Raw genomic sequence first — 23,518 nt, 5'->3', positions numbered from 1 at the left:
GCAACACAGGAGCCCAGACCACTCTGTCGAGCCATCACATCACTTTCTCTTCTCATGACTTCTACATGAAGTTTCTGCAGACACTCTTATGTTTCAGTCTCCTTTACTTTTGTTTTCTGTTGTATACACTGAACCTAACGTAATTCTAACAATACAGAAAATAATAAACAGGTAATTTTAACCTCAGTATTTTATAAATAAATTGCATCCTATTTGGAAATTCACCAAAAGCTCAGAAACATTTACATGTTTAATTTAGTTTTAAAGGGAACAAAAATCTTTTAAAAATTTTGGAAACTCAATTCAAATTAGTATTCCAATTAGTATCCTAATTTAAGAGTCATATTTTTTCTTAAAAAGTAAACAGAAAACCAGTAATTTTAGCATAAATCAGCACTAACTAATCAGTCCAAACTATGAAAAAAATACCAACAAGGCTTAATTAAACCTAATTGTAAAGCTTTAATAAGTGCATTTTCATAAATACTAATATAATAAGGTATAAATTATGTTGCTTTCTCTCAAAAATTAGGGGGAAAATTAATTTTGAGATCTCTAAACAGGACCACAATATTTAAATATGTGTATCTTTTTCTTATCTCTGATTTTCTAGCAATATTCTTAATGGGAAAATGAGTAGGGCACTAAAATCAATAAAATCATCTATGCCATATGTTCAATGTCTACTTTTCCTTCTTACTGAGGAATAGCACTGAGCTCGTTATTTACAAAAAAATTAAATTCAGAAGAAAATATTCATGTATATCTTTGTATACAAATCAACTAATGGTACATTAATACTGCATTAAGACTAGGGTTTATTAGTACTTTTTGCAAAAAGATATTTAAAGTCCTTTTTGTCATTAAATATATATCAGGTTATTAAAATGCTGTTAAAATATACACTAAAATGTGTCTAGGTTTTTAAGGTTTTATTTCATAAAAATAAGGTTCTTAGGAGTTTTAAAGGAGCTGATTCATGTAAAGTGACCACAAAAGTGCCTGCTACTTGGTACAAAATATTAAATAATAAGTGAAAAGTGTAAATTTAAAATTCTGGTCTTTTTACCTCTTTCTCTTTTTTCTTTTTGTCATCTTCTTTCTTTTTCTTACTTTCTGGCATGAGGTCATCAAGCCAACTAAGTTCTCTCTTTGTGAAACACAGATCCATGAGTTTGCGTACAAAGACTAATGCAAGAACCTTAAAAGAGTGGGGGAGAAACTATTAAGTAACATCTAAAAATGAAGCCAGGGCTAAAAATTATATCATTTAAAGAGAGAAAAAATATCAAATCATAAATAACAAAAAAGTACTTCATATATTTTATTTAAAAATCACTTCAAAAAAAATAAATAAAAATCACTTCAGGGGCCTCTGGGTTGTGCAGCTGATTAAGCATATAACTCTTGGTTTCAGCTCAGGTCATGATCTCAGGATCATGAGATCAAGCCTCACCTTGGGCTCCACGTTCAGCAAGGAGTATGTTAAAGTCTCTCTCTGCCCCACCCTTGCTCTCTCTCTCAAATAAATTTTTTTTAAAAAATCACTTCATACATCATCTTATTTCAAAAGAACTGAGTCACCTATTTATCTTTTAAGCTTCCTGTTCAAAGAGAACATATCAAGGAAATGGCATTCTTAACCTCTTCCTGTAAAAATCCCTGTACTCTGCATAAAATTATAAAGCAGATTAAGCATGGTATCTTCAAGTAAAACAAGACTATTAATTTTTATGATGACTTTAAAATATATACATCATATAGGCAGATATAGTTTTTTTTTTTTTGGGGGGGGGGGAGTTCCTTTGAAGGGGAAAGGAGTGGGCAGAGAGAGAATCTTAAGCAGGCTCCGTTGATGGGTCCAGCACAGAGACCAATATGAGGCTCAATCTCGTGACCTGCCTGGGTTGAAATAAAGAGTAGCACACTTAACCAACTAAAATACCCAGGCGCCCCCAAGTAGATATAATTTCTAAAATCTTAAGCAATGGACTAGAGAACCCATTTGCCAGTATAAGGTTTAAACTTTCCAATTATGTATGTGAAAAAGATATACCATTACTTTAACTTGTTTTCCTTTAACTGCTACTAAGGTTGAAGATGTTTTCAAATGCTCATTGGTCGTTTGGGTTTCTCCTGTTCTTACCATTTTCCTTATTACTATCTTTTGTCTGGTTTTTCAGATGTCTTTTATGACTTTTATTCATGAATTTTTAAGAACTCTGTGTAGTTCAGATAGACACATTTTATCTGCCTTACATGTTATAAATACTTTCTCCCAGTTCACAATCTGACTTTACTATGTTCACATAAAACATTTGATTATCATGTGGTTAAATATACCTATCTTTCTTTTACAGTTGGGTTTCCCTATCTCTTTTGAAAAGTTACCCTCAATCACTGGACTATATAAATGTTTTTCAAAATTTTCTTCTACATTTTAACATTTAAATCTTCAATTCACTTATGATTATTTTCTGAAGATGGTATTGGTGAAGGAAGCAACCGTAGCTCCCATACACAGTCAAATCTTCTAAGACTATATACTAAATTTTCCCACATAGATGAATTATCACCTTTAATGAAATGACTCACTTATGATATTCAAGTGGTTAGGTTCTCATATATTCTGATAAATTTTGGACTCAGTCTATTTTTCTGATTTGTTTATTCCCATGCCAATTCCATTCTGTGTTACTGCACTGACTTGACAGCAGTTTTTAAATATTTAGTTATCAACAGCATGGTACCAGCATAGAAACAATCAAGTCCCTCACCCCAGACTCAGCCAGGAATACTTACTTATCTTTGTTTTGTTATTCCTCTGGTATTCACTTACCTTTATTCTTTCATTAATAAACAATTTACATATAATAAAATAGAAAAATAGCACATATATAGTCTGACACTCTTGACAAATGTACATATTCATGGAACCCATACCCAAATAAGACATAGAACATTTCTACCATCCATGTTATCTATGACTCTGACATTAATTTTTCTCTATGAGCTTTAAAATTATCTAGTTCACACTGCCAACAATCCTCCCCACATACACACAAGCACAAATGCAAATAAAACACATAAAATTCATATCTGGAAGGGACATCTTTACAATATACTAAGTATGCAAAACAAAGAACATAATTTATCTTCCTATTTGTTCGGGTCTTAATCTTATGTACTTCCACATTATTATGGAATGAACTGTGTCCCTCAAGAAAGATGCACTGAAATCTTAACCTCCAGTACCTCAGAATATGACCTTATTTGGCAATTGGGTTGTTGGAGATATAATTAAGATAAGGTCACAGTGGAGGAGGGGGAGTTCCTAATACAATATGTCCAGTGTCCTCATAAAATGGTCATAAAGACACAGTGATACACAGAATACCACATGAGAAGGTAGCAGTTTGTGGAGTTATACAGTTGCAACACAATGCCAAAGATTTTCAGCAAACCACCAGAAGCTAGAAAGAGGCAAAAAGGGTTTCCTTACATGTTTCAGAGGGAGCATGGCCCCATATACACCTTGATTTCAAACTTCTAGCATCCAGAGCTATCATATCACGGATTTCTTTTGATAAGCCAATGAGTTTTCTTGTAACCACCCACTCTAACAAAATTCTTAATTCTATTAGAGTTTGTCTTTTTTTTTTTTTGTCACTTGAGTGAATAAGCAAATAATCACATTATCTACAAATAATGTTATCTCTTCCCTATAGCAAATATTGTATTATTCTTATATCACAGTTAGAACCTTCAATTCCCACTAAATAACAATAATAGTACACATTTCCCTATATCAGAACTCATTTACAAATTTGTATTCACAATGACTGCAGTTTTGTAAGTCTTTTTATCTTTACTTATGTTGGTAATTCTTGCTTGCTATATCACAGTCTATTTAATCATGATATGTTATAGAAACACTGTAAATTTACTTGTTAATATCCTAAGATTTTTTTGAACTTCTATTAGTAAGTAAGAAGTCAGCATCATTCTTTTGTACAAGTTTATTAGGCTTTGGTATTAAGATCTAGCTAGTGTTTCATGAGAAAAAAAAATGCAGATGTTTCCATCTTTTCCTTTGGTCTAGAAAAATTTAAGAAGTACTGGAATTAACTGTTCTTTAATATTCAGCGGAGCCTGTGATCCAAGGGCAGATCTCTGGCCATTTTTCCAGTCCCTGTGTGCAACTGAGTTATACAATCCATAGATTTTATGTTTCTCTTTGGGTTAATTCCTGGAAATGCATAGATAGAATGGAAATAATCCATTTCCTCTAGATCAGTGGCAGGCAAACCACAGCCTTTGGGTTAAATCTGATATTATCTGTTTTGTATGGCCTATGACCTAAGAACAGCATTTAAAGATGAACATTTGCAGTTGATTTGATGATAGGGAACACTAACTTTGAACCACCTTATGAATATAACTTTAGGTATAGCTTACAGACTTTGTTAAAAATTCTCTGCTGCAATACCTACAATGCTTTTTAAATTTAGTTTTCTACTTAGGATTATTTCAGCATTTAATGTCTAAATACTTTATATTTTTTTAGTGCTTTTCATTATTCATTTGTAATTTAATTTATTTGTATTCAGGAAATATTACCCACATAATTTTTATGATTTTTTTGATTTTTTAAGATTTTCTTTGTGGCCAAGTATATAACCAGTGGTTATATGGAATTTACAAAAGGATGAGTATTCTCTGTTTGCAAAATACAATATTCTGTGATAATTTGGTGAATGATACTATCTTACTAATATCATCTAAAATCTTATTATTTTTTAACTTCTAGATCTCTTAATTTCTGAGCAAGATGTATTGAAGCATTCTATTAAAGACGTATATTGCTCTAGGTGCTTTGCTCTTTTACATCTGGCTATCATCTTTGTTCCATAAACGTCCTAAACTCTAAAGTTGTTTAAAAATACAAAACAGCATTCTATAGTCCAAGGGCTAAAAAACAAAAATGTAGAAAATAACAAGCGAATTCAGTTTCTAAAGCAACTGGTTTAATAGTTGCAAAAGGGCCAATTCACATTTCAAAACACCTAAGGTGCATAAAATAGACTATTCCCCTTCTCAAATATAAATATTACTAATACATTACTATATTATACTACTGAGATGAACGTTAGTAAAATACTGTCGAAACACACAGGAGTGTTACTAATTAGTGACAAAATCTGAAAAAAGAAAAAAGCCTTACCATCATGGGGAAAACTACTGCGGCAGCTGAAGCTTTTATCACCCACAAAAGAACCAGACAAGTGAGCTGAATGACTGTGAAAATATGGACCTTCCAGAGAGGCACGTAACGGAGATATATCAGATCGGGCTGATGCTTAGCAGGCATTCCAAATAATTTTATACGGTCAAAAAACTGTGCATTGAACGGAAAACAAAACAAAGCAAGAAAGTTTTCAATAAAGTATTATTTATGCTGAGGGATTTAAACTATAATTTCTTGATATGTTCTGATAGTATAGTAGAATATTTCAGTACAGAACATCTGGACCCAAGGAGGGGGCAAAAATCAAGGCAATCATTGTAAATTAATGCAATTAACCTAATCAGAAAACTCACACCAAAATGTCTTAATTTGGAGGATTCAAATTTTTAGATGAATTTACCTACTCTAATCAACTCAAGTCATTTACTTCGACTTTTTCTTCTAATATGTACAATAAAAGAGCAACAATTTCCAAGGTTCTTTCCCACTCTAACATTATCAATTCTATAAAATAGTCTAAAGTACAATTATTAATTTTTCACCCAATGAAAAGGAAACTATGAACAAATTCCTTGGTCTTTTTGAACTTTAATTTCCTCATTTATAAACCAGGAGTAAAAACTCACAAAACTGTAAAATAAAGTTTTCAAAGAAAAAAAAATTGAGTTACTGAGATCATTTCTTGACGAGTAGAGGGAAGATCCAGGACTACTAAAAAAAAATAAAGATGCTGTCTCCTGAGAGGTCTTGCCAGCACTAGCTGGCAATGTTAGACAATAAATACACTTTGCATGATAGGAGGTGGCCACATGGTGTTAAGAGTGCTTTATGAGCCAAATTTTTTTTTTAAGATTTTATTTTTTTATTTATTCATGAGAGACACAGAGCAAGAGAGAGGCAGAGACAGGCAGAGGGAGAAGCAGGCCCCATGCAGGGAGCCCGACGTGGGACTTGATCCTGGGTCTCCAGGATCATACCCTGGGCTGCAGGTGGCGCTAAACCGCTGCGCCACCAGGGCTACCCTGAGCCAAATGTTTTACAAGATCTTAGTACATTTTATCAGACTATTTTCCAGAAGTATTATAAACAAGACAAATAGAGTAGGGAAATCACTGGGTTCTAGCCTTGGCTCTGTTGTGTACTTGGTTAAGAACCATCATAATTCCCTCTATTTCTGTTTCCTAGTTGACAAAATTAGCATTTCTTCCTTTCCTGGTTAACAATGCTATTTTGAGAAGCACAGAAAATAATTTGTGTCCTAGGCTTTATGAACTATATTGCACTGCACAGATGGCAAGTACTAACTATTCTGGTCCTCAGCATCCCTCCTTTTATTCTACTAGTCTTTTTTTTTTTTTTTTAAAGATTTTATTTATTCATGAGAAACACAGAGAGGAGAGAGAGAGAGGCAGAGACACAGGGAGAGGGAGAAGCAGGCTCCATGCAGGGAACTGGACGTGGGACTCGATCCCGGGTCTCCAGGATCAGGCCCTAGGCTGAAGGCAGCACTAAACCACTGAGCCACCCTGGCTGCCCCTCTACTATCTTTATCAATAGTTACAGGGCCTTTCATTGGCTTTGATTAAAAATAGGTGAACATCATAACAGTTCATGATCCCATTCTTGAGGGAAAAATGTGTAGTAAGCCACAATCACATGCAAAATGTGGAATTAAAGTTACCAGCTAACCTGCCCCCCAGAATATCAGAGTTGAGGATACATCACTACATCATAAAAACACTCTGCAAATTTAAATTATGTTTAAATTTTTCTACAAAATCATTAACTACTTAAGACTTGCCTGGATTCCTTTTAATGAGGAAACTCCCATATAAAGGAAAACACCATACAGGACAGGCATTGGAATAAACTGTAAGTAAAAGGGCCACAGTTAGAACCCATGCTACTAATACAATTTCACAGCAATAAGATATACAAAAACATAGTCAGTGAGTACCTATGGAGATAGAATTAAAAGATATTTCAGTGATGAGACCTAACTTTTCTATAAATAAGAAATATGCTAGTAAAAATAGCCTTCTTGAAAAACTGTTTATCTTCTACAAGTTTCTTCCTGAAACGGGAGTGTGTTTAGGGATTAAGAGCATGAGCACTATAGTCAGACTCCTTGGTTTAAAAAGCCAGTTAGCCTCTTCTTGAGCCTTGACCTCTCTATGCTGTAATTTCTGTAACAGACTGCATGAAGATGAAAGGATTTCAAATACTAAAATACTTGGAAAAAGCACATGGTGTATATTGATGACTCATAAAGTATTAGCCAGGAATTAAAATAAAAACAATAAAATAATTTTTTAAAACATTTACCATTATTATTATCACTACAATATAGTAACTATTATACAATAGTACCATTTCCTGATATAATAATTGAACTCCATCCCCAAAACAAAGTCCTTATTACTTTGACAGTTAGAGGGATCCCTAACTGCCTACCTGCTATGCCTAGGCATCCTACAGGAAAGCCATTAACAGGCTCCATCCATCTACTCAAAAACCACAAGCAGCACTCTAGGATGGAGACTTATAAAGAAAAAAGACCAACAGCTACAGAGGAAAATCACATTCACTCTCTACTGAACAGCCAAGTATGTCCTTCCTAAGAAACCTAAGAGGAAGAGAAGAAAACCAAAAGAAATCAAGTAAATATCCTCAGGAAATTTCAGGAGAATATTTTATCCATAAGGCAACTTCAGAATGCTAGGAAAAATAAATAATTGGAGTGAAAAAGGCTTCTAGAAATTTGAAGATATAATTATCAAAATAATTAAAATTAATTCTGTAATAAGATTTTGATGAGACTAAAGAGATCAATCTAAGGAAAACAGGAAATTTTCATTAACAGCGAGGGCACAGGACAGAAATGTGAGAATATATCCAGAAGGTCTAATATATGTTGACCTGAAGTGGAAGAAATATCTAACAGAGAGAAGAGAAAATAAACCCTGGCAGAAAATTCCCATAGTCAAAGGGCAGAGATTTCCAGAGAATAATGGCCCATAGCAAGAGTGGTAGGGTACATGAAAGTCCCTATCCATCTATCTTCCTGAATGTCCCAGTGAAATTTCAGAACACCAGGAGTAAACAGGGAATTTTGGTAGCTTCTAGAAAGAAAAAAAAAATATGCCTCTGAAGTTATAAAAGCCAAATAGGTATCAGTCATATTATTAGGACCATTGGTCTATAGGAAACAATGACTTTGAGACTCAAAGAAAAATAATTTTGAACACTGAAACATGTATCTAACTATATTAATCAAATGTGAGAGTAACTTTAAACATGAAAGAACTCTGAAAGTTTACCACTCATGGAACTACATATGAAAAAATTACTCTAGGAATTCCTTCATCAATACAAAAAAAAAAGGATGTAAGAAAAAGTGGAAACGGTATATGCAACTGTTTTTTTTAAGTAAGTGAAATAGATGCTAAGAAAATTTATTATGTCCTAAGGCTTGGGCAGTTACTCTTCAAGTAGCAACAGGAGCTTAGTGAAATAGGATATATTTCTACCTCCACACAGGGAGAGATCAGACTGCTTAGTCCTCAGTGAACACATAAGTATCATCAAAATGCTGATTATGTGTTCCCAGAGGGTTTATATTTTTATAATTTAACCTACAGAAAAAGCATAGACAGTTTAATTATAATTACAGCATAAAGTGTAAATGTTGGTAACCATTACAATAAAATTAAAAACACAGTAAACCAAAGGCAGGAAATGGAAGGAAGACTGGGAATGGACACTTAAGTATGCTAAATCTTCATAAAACATCCAACCTTACATGATAGGTTCCCAAGCTTTTTAGTCTTAGAACACCTATATGTTCTTCAAAGGTAACCTGAGGACACGCTCTCCAAATACTTTTGCTTTTGTGGATTCCCAGAGATTGTCCTTAGACTAAATTTTGAGAATCACTGTTTTAGGTGGAGATTCAATGTAAAAATAATAATGGAAAAAAAAAAAACTATAAAAGTATGTAAAAGTATAATGGTTGTAACCACCAATATAACTTAAAAATAATGAAATTAAAAAGAGTTTACCTCTAGAGAGTTCCTTTTGGAAAGTAAGGGAAAATGGGAAGACTAACTTTTCATTTTAGGGATTTCTGGATGTTCTATTTGAAATTTTTTTTGCCTCTATGACATCAATACTTAAAAAATTTTAAAGGCAACCTTCCTTAAGAGGAGACAATATCCCCATAAGAGTGCACTAAATATTTCTCCTCTTTTGCCAGGTACTTCTAACAATACACTCACCACTATGGAGTAATTACCTGTTAACCTATCTGCTTCACTAACCAGACTGCCAAGTTCTGAAAAGCAAACTATAATGTACCCTATTTGTTTTCCCTAGTCTTGATAACACAGTAAATACTCAACAAATACTTGAATTAGTCAGTTGTTAGAAAGTTCATGAAATGTAGGCCAAAGAATTCTAGTATTTAATGTTTTAAGTTAATATAGTAACATACATACACCTCCAAGATTTTTCCCTAATTTATAAATGTACACAATTCTTTACCTAATAATGTTCTTTGCAATAAAAATAACTAAAACACTGAAGGGAAAAATGGAGTTGTGCTCCTCCATAATGAACAGAAAAGTTCAGACTAGATATTTACCAACATTTGCTATTGTTGCATTTTTTAATCCCTAGATTCATTAGTAAATATCTAGTAAAAACCAGATATAACTAAAAGATATTTAACATAAAGTGTAATTTCTTGCATGCTTTATTTATAATATTAGCTGTTTTTATTATAATGAGCACTACTACCTTTACTTCATGTAGTTTATCAGAAAGAACACATTTGTTTACTTAGTAGCAATATTATTTTCACTTTTTGGTCAAATAACTATGTCAATCATATTTCAATATTACTCCCTTTAAGATGCCTATAAAATCCTCTGGATATATTTTTCTTTTAGATCATAAATAAGCCATGGATTAACTCCTTTCAAAACTCTATAGTCATTAATAATATCCTTTTACAATGTTTCTAAAGTGGAAATATCTAACACTAAAATGCCCACTATACTAAACACCATATACCAAAATACTATTTTCCAAGTAAATTCCAGGAAATATGAAACTAATTTTAGATATTTCAATGTTTCATTTTCATACAACCAAGTATAAATTTTATGACAAAAATTTTTTTAAATATTGCAGTAAAGAGATTTTACCTTTAGTACTGAAGTCATGAACACAGACAAGCCCATTAGAATAAAAATCATTAGCCCTGTAACTCGCTGTTCACGAATTCCCAAAAACTTGGGTTGTTCCCCTGGAGCAGAACATTCAGATTCAACTTTTAAGCTGTTGACATGACTTATTGATAACACCGTTGCAGCCACAAACCACGGAAGTCCCATGATAGAGCAAACTCCCAACATAACACCAACCATGAGCAAATCAAGGTGATAGCCAGCTCCTTTCTGAAAAGTAAAGTGAACATAAACATTTATAAATCTAAACTGTTCTTTTAGGTTATAACACTATACAACTTTATAAACAGAGAAGAAATTAATTTTCATCTTCCATGTTTTAATGTTCCAGTCATTATGAAAACACCTCAAACTCTTAAGAAATTACAAAACCTGACACAAAATTTTAAAATTACCTTCAATTTGTGCTCCTTTCTGTTTATGATTACAGCTGTAATTTGTTGATCCATAAAGATGAGAATGGTACAAAGCAGAGCGGGAATAGCAGCTATTAATAAAGTCCACCAAGGATTTTCTCCCAATGGGCTTATGAACCAGCCCCTACTTGGATCAGTAGGCTGTTAAAAAAAATTAAAGATAAAAAAAAAAAGAAGTTTTCATCTACTGAATAAAATTTCTGCAACATAGGCTGTCTATCCCAAGAAACGCAAAGGGAATAGAAAGAACTAGATTAAATCTTGGAATGTATAGTGAATTATCTGCAAAGATAGTCACAAGAATGCTTCCTATCCCTTGATGAAGCTCCCTTGTCCACGTAGTCAATCTTCCCATCTAGAGGTGGAATTCCCTTGGATTTAGGATGTCCTTATGGTTTACTTCAACCAACAGAATAAAGCCAAAGTGACACTGTGTGACTTCTGAGTCTTGATCTCAAGGGACCTTGCAGCTTCTCTAACTCTCCTGGAACCCTGAGATTAAGCTGTTGAATAAGCCTGGATAAGCCTTCTTGAAGATAAGCTACAATGTGGTGAGAGAGAGGTGGGAGCCAATTACCTCAACTGCTTCAGCCATCTGATGTGAGTTCCCAGACATTGGATGGAGACATATTGACCCCCTCAAAGCAATGGATCACCAAAAGAGAGAGATCTCTTTTAAGCTTAGTATCAACTGCCACAGATTTATGAACAAGTAAGAGACTGTTTTACAAGGTTGGTGCTTGCAGAGGTTTAGTTATAGACAGAGGTTAAGTGAGGTAATTGCAAATAAAGTGAGGTCAGTCTACCTACTAGATAAACTCCTAAACTAAACTGCTTTGAAGATCCCACAGACTAGTGATCTTGGGGCACTGTCAGTACAAAATCAGAACTGGGGACTGAGGACATATTTTTCCAACACTTCTACTGCCAAAAATCTGGCATTATATCAGATACAAATACATTCCAATGCTGTCACGTAAAATTTGTTTTACAACAAAAAATTTTAAAAGATCCTAAGAGAGTTTAATATTCATGGAGGGCACTGGGTATACTGAAATTTAAACAGTTTTCTTTTCCTAAACTTCATTTTAAGCCTGTTTTTTCTTCACAAAACAATTTGTCAATACAAAAGGAACACTTAATGTTTTCAAATGCAGGTATTCCAATTTTCCCACACCGATACACCTTAAGCTGCATAATGGTCGAAACTGTACATGAATAAAAATACTTTATCTATATAATGCACAAATTCTTAAGTGTTCCTTGATTTATTTCCCCAAATATATCTTATGGCCCTTGAAATCAGTTTGCTACTTGAAAGCTAGATCAATAAATGAGCAACAAAAATAGACTTAGGAATGAAAATAAGGGGATGCCTGGGTGGCTCAGCAGTTAAAGCATCTGCCTTCAGCTCAGGGCATGATCCTGGGGTCCTGGGATCGAGTCCCACATTGGGCTTCCTGCATGGAGCCTGCTTCTTCCTCTGCCTGTGTCTCTGCCTGCCCCTCAATCTCTCTCATGAATAAATAAAATCTTACAAAAAAAAAAGGGGGGGAATGAAAATAAGGAACTGGGCCCAGGATTATAGGAAATTACATCAAATATTTTGAACCATTATTAATTTATAGTTTCATTTAGTTCTAAGACTTGGTTAAAAAAAAAAAAAAAAGACTTTCATATATATATAGTCATCTTTTAATGGCCAAAATCTGACAGGCACTGAGGAGGGCACTTGATGGGATGAGCACTGGGTGTTATACTATACTTTGGCAAATTGAACTTAAATAAAAACAACTGGAAAAAAATGGCCAAAAATCGTTAGTGGCTCAATAGCTATGCTTTTAAACAAAGGTTCCAAATATTATTACATACTCTCAGCAGCAAAACAATAAAGAAAAATTTTATTAATAAAATGGAGTATACCTGATGGCTGCACACGCATTTATGTGTTAGGTTACTATAATGGTTTTTCATAGTTTACTAGTAATATTATAAAGCAAAATTGTTCTTGTTTTTAAATAAAAATATAAGCATACCTATATAATTTTAGTAGATCATTTTCCACCCATGCACTCTCCTTTGGAGACTATTGGTTTTTAAAATAATTTTTTCCCCAATGAAAGATAAAACAGATTAAAATTATATTCGTTTTATTTCTAATCCCTGATAAACCTTCTGTTTTTAGGGATCCCTGGGTGGCGCAGCGGTTTGGCGCCTGCCTTTGGCCCAGGGCGCGATCCTGAAGACCCAGGATCGAGTCCCACGTCAGGCTCCCGGTGCATGGAGCCTGCTTCTCCCTCTGCCTGTGTCTCTGCCTCTCTTTCTCTCTCTGTGACTATCATAAATAAATAAAAATTAAAAAAATTATAAAAAAAAAACCCTTCTGTTTTTAAAAGAAGTCATATAATTTGCTATAAACATAAACCAGAGACACAAATACTCAACTATAAGAAATTTCCACAAACTATTCAAAAGCTACCAACTCCTACTATGAAGGGAAAACAATTCTTGAATGCTATATTATGCACATGGTAAATTATGTACATACAACATAACTACAGTCTGCTGATGAAAGCAAAGGGTTTATGGATGGGTCAGAAAAGTATCATTTTTCTTGTGGAAGGAATACATTTGATTCTTTCCTGATTCTGCTGGAAAATGAGACATGGAGTATTCCATTTAGTGACAGACACACACCCTTCTAGAAATTTAAATAGTATCTTCTTGTTACACTTTCAAATTCAAGTTTGAGTCACTTCCTTATAAAGGAATAAAGAATGTTTCTTTTGCCTGGAAAACACATCATGAACTCCAGCTAAGACAGCAGGGTCAAAAATTTTTAAATGACTCCCAACTACTTACCATGAGTATCTTCATTCTCTCTCCCTGATAGGACTAACTTTGATACCTTCCTGCTTACTTTCTAAATAGGTTCACTTGGATCGTCTCATCTTATCATTTTTTATGTATGTGAGAAAGCTATATATATTCCTATAAAGTGTCTCATTTTTAAAAAGGTTTGGTATTCCCAAGTAACAAATAACCAAATGTTTTAATCCTTACCTCAAATTTTTCAGGAACATGAAGTTTAGGAGATGGAACTCCTACAAGGTAGTCAATTGCAACCATTATTACTATTGTGAGAAATACAGCAAAATCACTGATTGTCGATCGCACCTATGTTAAAGGGATTACGTTAAAATAAACACAGAAACATAGAAAAACTATGTGTCCTTTCTAAATAATTCCCATCTTTCAGGTTAAAATATGCCACTAGAAAGTGTGGATCATGATTTTAATTAGTGACAATGGGTCCATGAAATACATTGATACATGTTTTCAAAAAGAAGAAACACATTTCACAACCAACCTCCTACCATCCCATCCCTCATGATATCATTATCTTCCAACTGTTAGTTCAGACATGTAATACACAGTTTTCACTATAAGTAACTTATTTACAACTATCTGTTATCAAGTATTAGCCTCAAACAATGTATTACTGTTTTGAATAAACCAAGGTAACAAAAACTAAAAACATGAATATTATCAGGACTCCAAAATCACACCCCAATTACCTTGGTAGGAAAATACCGCTTAGTCTTAAATTGCTTGAGGAATGAAGACAGAAAAAATGTTGTGAAAAAAAGGATGACACACCAAAAGAGCACATCTGGAATATAAGGTCCATGATGACCACAAGCTGATCCTACAAACAGACCATGAAAGGTTTTACATTCCTGGGGAAAAAAGAAGAAAAAAATAGAAAAAGGAGAGAATGAAGAAGATTCTCAGGTATCTAATAAATTACTAATGAACTCTACTGACTCTAAGATGCTAGTGACTGAAGACATGCCATTATTTTATATTCCACTTAGAAAGGAAAAACACTGCCAGGTCAACTTTAACACATCATCAACTGTAAGACACACTCTGAGTTCAGAGATATTACAGTTTGAAAAATATGTCACTGAACTAAAATACAGTATTTTACCATGTTATACCACACAGTCCTTTCAATTCCATATTTCCTTTAGAGAATGCCTCAGAGTGAACAGTAATTCGCAAATATTTGGATGCATTCTTGCTGGTACACAATTTTACTATCTTTCCTTTACTTCTAAAACAAGTCACAACAAAAGCAACCGACAGAAAATTACTACTGCATCTATTTACAATGCTGAATAAGAGATGGCTATTGTACTAAATTCCAATCAGAAATAAAAACTGGTTGGCTTTCCTGACCTAACTCAAGACCATGGGATTAAAGCACAGGATTAGGAGCAGTAAAGCACTCATTCAAATAGTATTTCCATTTTTAAAAAAAAAGTCTTAATTATATGACATAATATAATATAATTATAGAAATCTATTGACCTCATTTTCCTTTTAGGGAAAAAATACTGTAAGTCAACCAGAGATTAATAATGACACATGTCACATACCACTAATGTCATCTGTTTCTTACTTATATTCTAATGAGACTCGTTTTAGCAAACACAACTCAGGCTTAACACAAGAGAAAAATAGTCAAAGGTTCCATTTTTCTTAACTTCTAATTGCTGAGATTAGTAAAGCTACAAATCTACAACATAGATCCCAAAAATAAGAGCTGTAAGTATTTAAAAGCAAAAACAAAAAAAAAAACATGGGCCTTTTGATAATCAAAAAAAAAAAAAAAAACACACCTTAAAGGCCTGTGCCTAAAATATCAAGACCTCTTATTCACCAAGGAATGAATCTTTTTTAAACGGATCACTTTCATTTGAGCACCTCTATTTACTCGACCTCCTTCGTAGCAAAATTGACATTTTAAATATCAAACAGTCAAGTATTCATTTGATTACTGATATATAATGCTTTTAAATCAGCAGTGTCCAACATAACTTTCTGTGATGATGGAAATGTTCTATATCTCCACTGTCCAATGCAGCAGCCACATGAAGTGACTGAGCACTTGAAACATGGCTAGTGCAACTGAGAACTGAACTTTTAATTAATTGTATTTAATTTAAATTTGAATAGACACATGCAGCTAATGAATGGTTCCTGTACTGGATCATACATAGAATTATATTATCAGTGAGATAAAATTGCAGATGACACCCTCACAATTATATAGTTAGGAGCTAACTATTATCTTTAGTGAGAAAAGAATGACCTACATTTGCTTATATGATATAAAAAGCACCAGAGAAGCTCAGGGGACCTTGATTTTATTGATATCACTTGATACCTTAATCCCAAATCCCAACCTGAGAATTGCCCTAAACAGGTATTCTAAGGCTAGGACAATTTCCCAACAGAATACAATAATATGTAATAGTATTCAGTACAGAGTAGGTGCTCATTGCACGTTCTTGTCTTATTTCCTTTCTTAGGTGCTTAAATTATACTCGTCTCTACAGCTGAAACTACAGACTAGACTACTAGACCACAGTTAAACAAGGTTTAGTCTGAATAAGCTGCTAATGGAGCAGATGAGCTGGTACCAGGAAAGCAGGACAAGTGGATGTGTATTGTTCTGTCGACTCCAGTACATGCAATCACAGTCCTAGCAAACACCTTCTCTGAATTTACCAATCTACAATCAACATGGAATTAGAAACCAGAGTATATTCACATTTTTTAATAATTAAATCCTGGAAGTCACAGTCCATTTTTATCCTCCTTACCAGGTTTGTTCTTTTCAGCCTATACTTTTTACTGCATGATACATAAACATGTGATAGCTCCTGTCTGGTCGACACAACACTATATTCTGAAAACATATCACAACTACTGATCAATAAAGGAGAAAATGTAGGTCTACCCAGAAAAAGCTTAAGAACTAGGTTAATATTTGCAAAATCCCTTATTTCATAATGTACTCACAGAAACAGTGAGATTCCCCCAGGAAATATCATGTGCTGTTAAATTCATTTCTTTCCATATTTTTAGAGTTTCATTGCTAGGGTTAGGAGGTTCAACACACACACATCTGAGAAACGAGAACAGAATAAAATTTCAAGGGTCCTGCATTTCATGTTCACATTTTATTAAATCAACCACACAACGTGGTAGCTTTTTTTTTTTTTTTAATTTTTAGCTTTTATTTAATTTAGAGAAAGAGAGAGAGAGAGAGAGCACGTGCACGCACGCGCGCACAAGTTGGGGGAGGGGCAGAGGGAGAAGGAGAAGCAGACTCCCCGATCAGCAGGAAGCCTGATGTAGGACTCCGTCTCAGGACCCTGAGATCACAACCTAAGTTGAATGCAGACACTTAACCAACTGAGCCACCCAGGTGCCCCTGTGGTAGCTTTTAATTAAACTTTTTTCCCATGTTGTAATGTATAGAGACTAGAAAGTGGAAAACCTATCAGAACAGTGGAAGGGAACAAGATTTGGCTTATGTAAATAAAACAATACAAATATCAACAGAATGATATTTTAAGGAAAATCTTAATGAAACTTGCTAGATATATTCCTCCTTAGAGGGGATGCTATTTTCTTTAAAAATATGACAAGATACCCCTCCCCTCATGTTTTGCAAGGTCACTCACCTCTAAATCTTACCTACTTAACCCCCAGGGGAGCTGCTCTGCCTCCCCACCCACACATACACAAAACACACAGATTCCCAATAAAGCAACACTCCTATTAATGCTTTGTACTCTGACAAACCCTACCTACTCATGTTCATCCTTTATTGATCTTAAGATGTATTCTTGGGGGACACCTGGGTGGCTCAGCAGTTGAGCACCTGCCTTTGGCCCAGGGCGTGATCCTGGAGTCCTGGGATCGAGTCCCACATCAGACTCCCTGCATGGAGCCTGCTTCTCCTTCTGCCTGTGCCTCTGCCTCTCTCTCTGCGTCTCTCATGAATAAACAAAATCTTAAAAAAAAAAAAAAAAAAAGATTTATTCTTAAAGAAATAAATGAAACATGGTTTTTCATCAGGACAGAACTAGGAGGGGATCCCTGGGTGGCTCAGCGGTTTAGCGCCTGCCTTTGGCCCAGTGAGCGATCCTGGGGTCCCGGGATCAAGTCGGGCTCCCGGCATGGAGCCTGCTTCTCCCTCTGCCTGTGTCTCTGCCTCTCTCTCTCTGTCTATCATGAATGAATTAAAAAAAAAAAAAAAAAGCCTCTAAATGTGGGTTTAAAAAATAAAAAGAAGAAACACACAGGAATATTTCCAATTAGATTATGAGCTGTTTGAGAACAGGCAAGAGGCTGGACTTTGGATTCATTGATTCATTCCATGCCCTCCCATTTACTAGCTGTTTGACTCAGGGCAGGTTTTAATCCCCATGAGGCTCAGTTTCTTCATACACAAATGGGACTATGATATGAATAATTAAGTCACACGTGATGTGAATTATGCAACACTGCTAACACAGTGCCTGCAAGTGCTCACAGGATCTCAGCTGAATGAATCATGGTCATATGTAATCACTCAGTTAACCAAACGTAAACAATGTTCTCATTGGATGGCACTAGCCATAAAAGCCATGTTTCATAAAGGTCAAAGGAAGAGGGAAAGAGAGAAAACTAAAAGTAACACTTAAAAAATTAACTAGCTTAAGAGCAAAGAAGATAACACAAAAGAGATTTGGATCAGAGTGTCTCTAATCTCCTCAAATAGATTAATGTCTCATAGAAATTTTCATATCCATTAAAGTTGAATATGTAAGGGAGGCAAGGGAAAGGTAGATGGAGGAGAACATGGAGGTAAGGGGAAGAACATAGGGATTTGGGGCTTGGGTAGGCAGAAGGAGTGAAGTTGTACCCTTGTTTTTTGGTAACCACTCCATGTAAGTCAATCAAATTTATAAAAACATATAAATCACATTTATAACAAGCATGACTGCTAAAGACAGCAAATATAGGTATCTACCTAGATACATTTAATTTTAATAACCTATTTGACTTTTTATAAAATATATTTGCCAACCTTTTGTAACTATTATAATTACTATTCAAATCTTATTTTATTCTAGAGTCTTAAAATATTTTCAAGTCATGCTTTTCTCATCACAAAGAAAATACTGCAGCAAATAGCATGACAGGGTACTGAAATTATACTTTAAAAATAATTTCAAATAAAAATTAGCAAAATTCAAAAATGTTAACGAAAATGCAAAACATGAGAAATATGAGAAATATTACATCCTACATTCAGGATTTGACTAAAGAAAATAAGATCTTGGGGCAGCCCCGGGTGGCTCAGCAGTTTAGCACCACCTTCAACCCAGGGCGTGATCTTGGAGACCCAGGATCGAGTCCCACGTTGGGCTCCCTGCATGGAGCCTGCTTCTCCTCTGCCTGTGTCTCTCCCTCTCTCTCTGTATCTCATGAATAAATAAATAAAATCTTTAAAAAAATAATAATAATATAATTGCCTGATTCAAATACATGATGGTTTGTCACCAAACAAATGAATTTAAATTGACTGATTCAATTCAAACAGAAGAACAAAAGTACACACACTTGAATCAGTTGTTTTGGGGAATAAAAATGATTCAATCTGTTCAACTGTATTTACGTACATTGAATGCTCTGGTAAAATCTCATCCGTAACAAACAAGTCAACCTCCAAATGGCTAGTTGGGTAGTTACAGCTAGATATACAATGAGCATCACAATTCAAAAAAATTCTTTTTTTTTTTGGCTCAGACATCTCCGAAAAAATACATTTTAATACTGGAGAAAACAAAAACACTTACGAGTAGCGGGTCAGTTCATCTAGATTGTTGTGCATATTAAATGCATATATTTCTCCTAAATGAAAGAGCTTCTCCAAAGCCTCATAGATGAATATGATGCAAATTAGGGCTGCAAAAGCCTCCTCTGTGAATCGAGTAATATAACACACAAGGCTGCTTGCATCTGTTGCAACCAAAACAATGCACAAGAAAGAGGTCCAAAGACCAATACTGGTTCTTAAAGACAGATAGGACAGCTGATAATCTCTGTTTAGGGAAAAAAATGTGGACATGATCAATATACATACATGGCAATGGATATCTTTAGTTAAAATTTCACAACAAGCATAAAAACAGTTTAAAAAATAAGATTCCTAAAAAGAGCAAATTACAGGATAACAATAATAACTAAAGAAAGCTCTGTATGTTTCTTCTATAACTGAAGATAACAGAAATATAATGGCTATATTTTACCTATGTAAAAGATTTACAGTGAAAGTCTACCAAGCTATTAGTATTTCAAAAACAAAGACTTCACTTTGAAATCAATTCTGAGGAGTAAATGACAGATGTACACTCTATAGAACCACTGGATATGACTCTCTGAAGATCCAGAAGATCTATGTCAACGTAAACTGTTCCCTGTTCCCTCCACTGCCATCATCAATACCATCTCCATCTCCTCCGTCACCAGCATCACTGAAGAAAGTGAATTCATTTTTTTTTTTTTTTTGAAAGTGACTTCATTTTTTAAACTCAGTTTCAAGTAAGAAATTACTTTAGGACCATAGGGTCCTGAACACTTCAGGTCACTGCATTCTCTCTTAGTCTATTGTAGCTAACATGCCAGATTGGAATCAGAATCAGCTTGCTCAGTGAAGAAAGAATCAGAACAAGATGAGTTAGATGAATCAAATATTTAATAGATCCAGTTGTTTCAGGCTAAAATATTCAACTACATTTATCTCACAGAAGGAATCGTATTGGCCATGTGAAATTCCAAGTCTACCAGCTACTGTACCCTAAATTGATTCCCACACTGTGAACACGCTGCCAGTGGAAACTGACACCTACACAGAAAGCTAAATTCCTTCTGGTAAATAGACCTGATTATTAAAGTCAGCTTGAGGCCCCAAGATCCACCTCTTTTTAAAATTCCTTTATAAGACCAACATACCAACTAATCAACAATAAGATTAACATCTTTTTACTGGGTTGAAATTTGCTAGCACAAAGGATTTTTATTGCCCAAGGGATTTGTTGACCAGCTCTGAAATCCACTGATTTTATACTCAGGGTGACTGGGGTAGGAATGATGGTAGGGGCCAGAGTAGTCAACCACATGGTAGTCCCAAAACACTAAATATATATATATTGCTCAGATTCTCTTTTTCAGCTACTAAATATATGATGCACTTTTAACTAAAATTAATAAACAATATAATTATACACATATATAAACATGTGTGATAAGTAACAATTACGTACCTGCAGAATTTAAATAAAATTTTTTCAAACACTAAAACTGGACCTGTGCTCCCCAATATTGTTAGAGGTTGCCCAGCAAACAACGAGTAGGCAATCCCAGTTAATGATGCTCCAAAAAGAGACTCTATTGCACTCTGTTTAAGGAAAAAAGAAATGAATAGAAGTAATACATCATAAACATATCTAACCTACTAAAATACATGTACGACATCTGGAAAATAAAAATACTAATCAAGGAGTTAAATATATAAAGCAGACGCAACTTTTAAGCCAATTTTAAATTTTAAGACATGGAAAACTACAAACACATTTTAAATACATAGGGAAAACTGCTTAATGCTTTCACATTAAAAGTAAACTTTTGCAATCAACTTTTATTCAGAATGCGGTATTGTGGGAGGCCAGGAGGGAGGAGTAAATGGAAGACAGACGCAGAGATTTTAACTCTATCTACAGGTATTTTATTTCTTAAGCTTGTGCGGAGTACAAAGATGTTTGTTATTTTGGGTGTTTGTGTTATGCCTGAAATAGTTCACTTAAAAAAACAGAAAACATATTAAATACTCTATATGTATGCTATGAAAAGAAAAAAGATCCTTCAAATAAATAAATCTGAAATTAACAAGTGATGCTATCATTCTCAAAAAGATTTCTAAAGAGCAATTTTCCACGTTTAAAGAGATTAATCTTATGAGCTTAACCAATAGATATCAAAAATAAAGTGTTTTTATCATAAAATAGATGGGAAATCTCTTTAAAAAACTCATAGCAACCATTAAATGAAGAAGTACCTTATTATTAAAGCTTGGTAAAAAAAAAGGTAAAATAAGAAAATGAAAGGCTCAAGGGAGTTTAAATCAAAGCTACTATGTTGATTCTGCACCACTACCAACATTACATTCTAACTGATGAGGTTACTAGACAGTACGGGGTATAGGCTATGTCACTAGACAGAGGGGAGGGATCAGAAAGAGAAGAGCAGTTTACCATTCACAAACATCAAGATTAACTGGAAGGCACTATCAAGAAAGGAAAAGCCCACCATTGGTAAAGGCAAGGAAAAGAAGCTTAGGACAAGCCAAGCACCCCTCCTGGACCTGGAAGGCAGCACAGCAGAAAGCAGGAGCAGAAAAGCAGGGCTTCAGAACCACATTTGAGCAGAAGACCCCTTCGTTACTTCTAGACATTAGGCCACAGCCAGCCGTATCCCAAACTTTTCAAGCCCAACCTTTGTCCTTTTTAAATAGGAGTGATGACAGCCAGGAGAACTTAATGAAGCCATGTTTGTGAAAACGTCTAGCAAGCCTACATGCTGATACACAGAATACACTCAACAAATGGCAGCAAATCTCATCGTATGCAATAACAGCATCTTATAAAATCAAAATCACAAAAAAATAGTTTGCAAAGTATTACTCAACTACTGCTATAAAAATAGGATCAAACCCACATACAAATGAAGTGTCCATATTAACTGCTAAGCCATTATAAAATCCTTAGTTCAATTAGAATATGCATACTTAGGAATGAATGTAAGCAGAGCTCCAAAGAAAAAAAACCGTCTAAATGGTATCTAGAGACAGAAAGCAAAACAATGCAGAAGAGGAGCAAGGATATGGCAAATAAGGAAATGCTAACAGGGGGGCAAAAAGGCACAAAATTAGTTTCCCTTCCCAACACCACGTTGAAAAGCCAGACCCTGCCACATGAAGACCCTCCATTCGCCACTCCACCACTCCTCTCCCAACATCTTATTGGTACACTTACTAGTTCCTTTACCCAGATCTATTCTTTATCTAATTTTTAAACTATTTTTATGCTCATTCCCAAACCAAAAGGTATCTCTCGCTAAAGAAATCATAGCCCTACCACACTGCCTTCACGTCGCCACATTCAGAAGTTTCCACTACACCCATCAAAAGCCCTACCAGTATCTTCCCCCCTACACCACTCCAGGGCATGGCACTGACCACTCCATGCTAATCTTTCCTCTTTCTCAAAGCCTCTATTTTGGTTTCTGCAAAATGGTATCATCCTGATTCCTCTTCTGAAGTTCTGGCAGTGCCCATGTTTAATCTGGTGAGCCATTTCTCCTCATTCTCATTCCTCCTCTAGTCCACAAATGTTAACTTCCCACATTTTCCCTCTCCTGTCACTACAAGTTATCTCCCTTATGAACCTCATTTATTCCCAACCTTTACTTTTCCTCCTTACCAGTACTCTACGAATTCTGAATCTGCACCTCCTACTTGAGGTTCCAACGCACCTGAAAACAAACGCATCTTCTCTATATCACTTTTCTCCATACTACCCCTGATTTCTCTATTTCTGGTACTTTGATTGCAACAGCACTTCCTTGATCTCATTCACATGTGGCACCCACACCAAGACGTATTGCCTGTGTATATACAATCTTATCTTTTTCTCTTAGGT

The 23,518-nt window shown here is 34.7% G+C and overlaps 1 protein-coding gene and 1 long non-coding RNA gene across 12 annotated transcripts in view; one reads left to right on the top strand and one right to left on the bottom strand.

The window, feature by feature from the left end:
- Positions 1-23,518, bottom strand: part of SLC4A7 (solute carrier family 4 member 7) — a 109,833-nt gene that overhangs the window by 10,325 nt on the left and 75,990 nt on the right. For all 8 annotated transcript variants that reach the window (XM_038570657.1, XM_038570656.1, XM_038570659.1 and 5 more), the window contains 10 exons: positions 21,086-21,219; positions 19,619-19,864; positions 16,788-16,893; positions 14,492-14,653; positions 13,977-14,090; positions 10,893-11,054; positions 10,456-10,707; positions 7,050-7,118; positions 5,225-5,398; positions 1,070-1,201 (listed from right to left, as the gene is read on the bottom strand). In XM_038570657.1, the coding sequence (XP_038426585.1) occupies positions 1,070-1,201; positions 5,225-5,398; positions 7,050-7,118; positions 10,456-10,707; positions 10,893-11,054; positions 13,977-14,090; positions 14,492-14,653; positions 16,788-16,893; positions 19,619-19,864; positions 21,086-21,219 (1,551 nt within the window). The remainder of the gene's footprint in view (positions 1-1,069; positions 1,202-5,224; positions 5,399-7,049; positions 7,119-10,455; positions 10,708-10,892; positions 11,055-13,976; positions 14,091-14,491; positions 14,654-16,787; positions 16,894-19,618; positions 19,865-21,085; positions 21,220-23,518) is intronic.
- Positions 1-23,518, top strand: part of LOC106557642 — a 67,893-nt gene that overhangs the window by 12,620 nt on the left and 31,755 nt on the right. For 3 of the 4 annotated variants that reach the window (XR_005376935.1, XR_005376933.1, XR_005376934.1), the window contains exon 3: positions 16,295-16,591. This is a non-coding gene — a long non-coding RNA (uncharacterized LOC106557642). Of the gene's footprint in view, positions 1-16,294; positions 16,592-21,467; positions 21,483-23,518 lie in introns of those variants that run through there. The other variant, XR_005376936.1, reaches the window with a different exon arrangement.

The sequence above is a fragment of the Canis lupus genome, chromosome 23, assembly GCF_011100685.1.
Source record: "Canis lupus familiaris isolate Mischka breed German Shepherd chromosome 23, alternate assembly UU_Cfam_GSD_1.0, whole genome shotgun sequence".
Classification (NCBI taxonomy): Eukaryota; Metazoa; Chordata; class Mammalia; order Carnivora; family Canidae; genus Canis; species Canis lupus.
The sequence above is the reverse complement of the archived record's forward strand: the minus strand, read 5'-3'. Positions and strand labels throughout refer to the sequence as shown.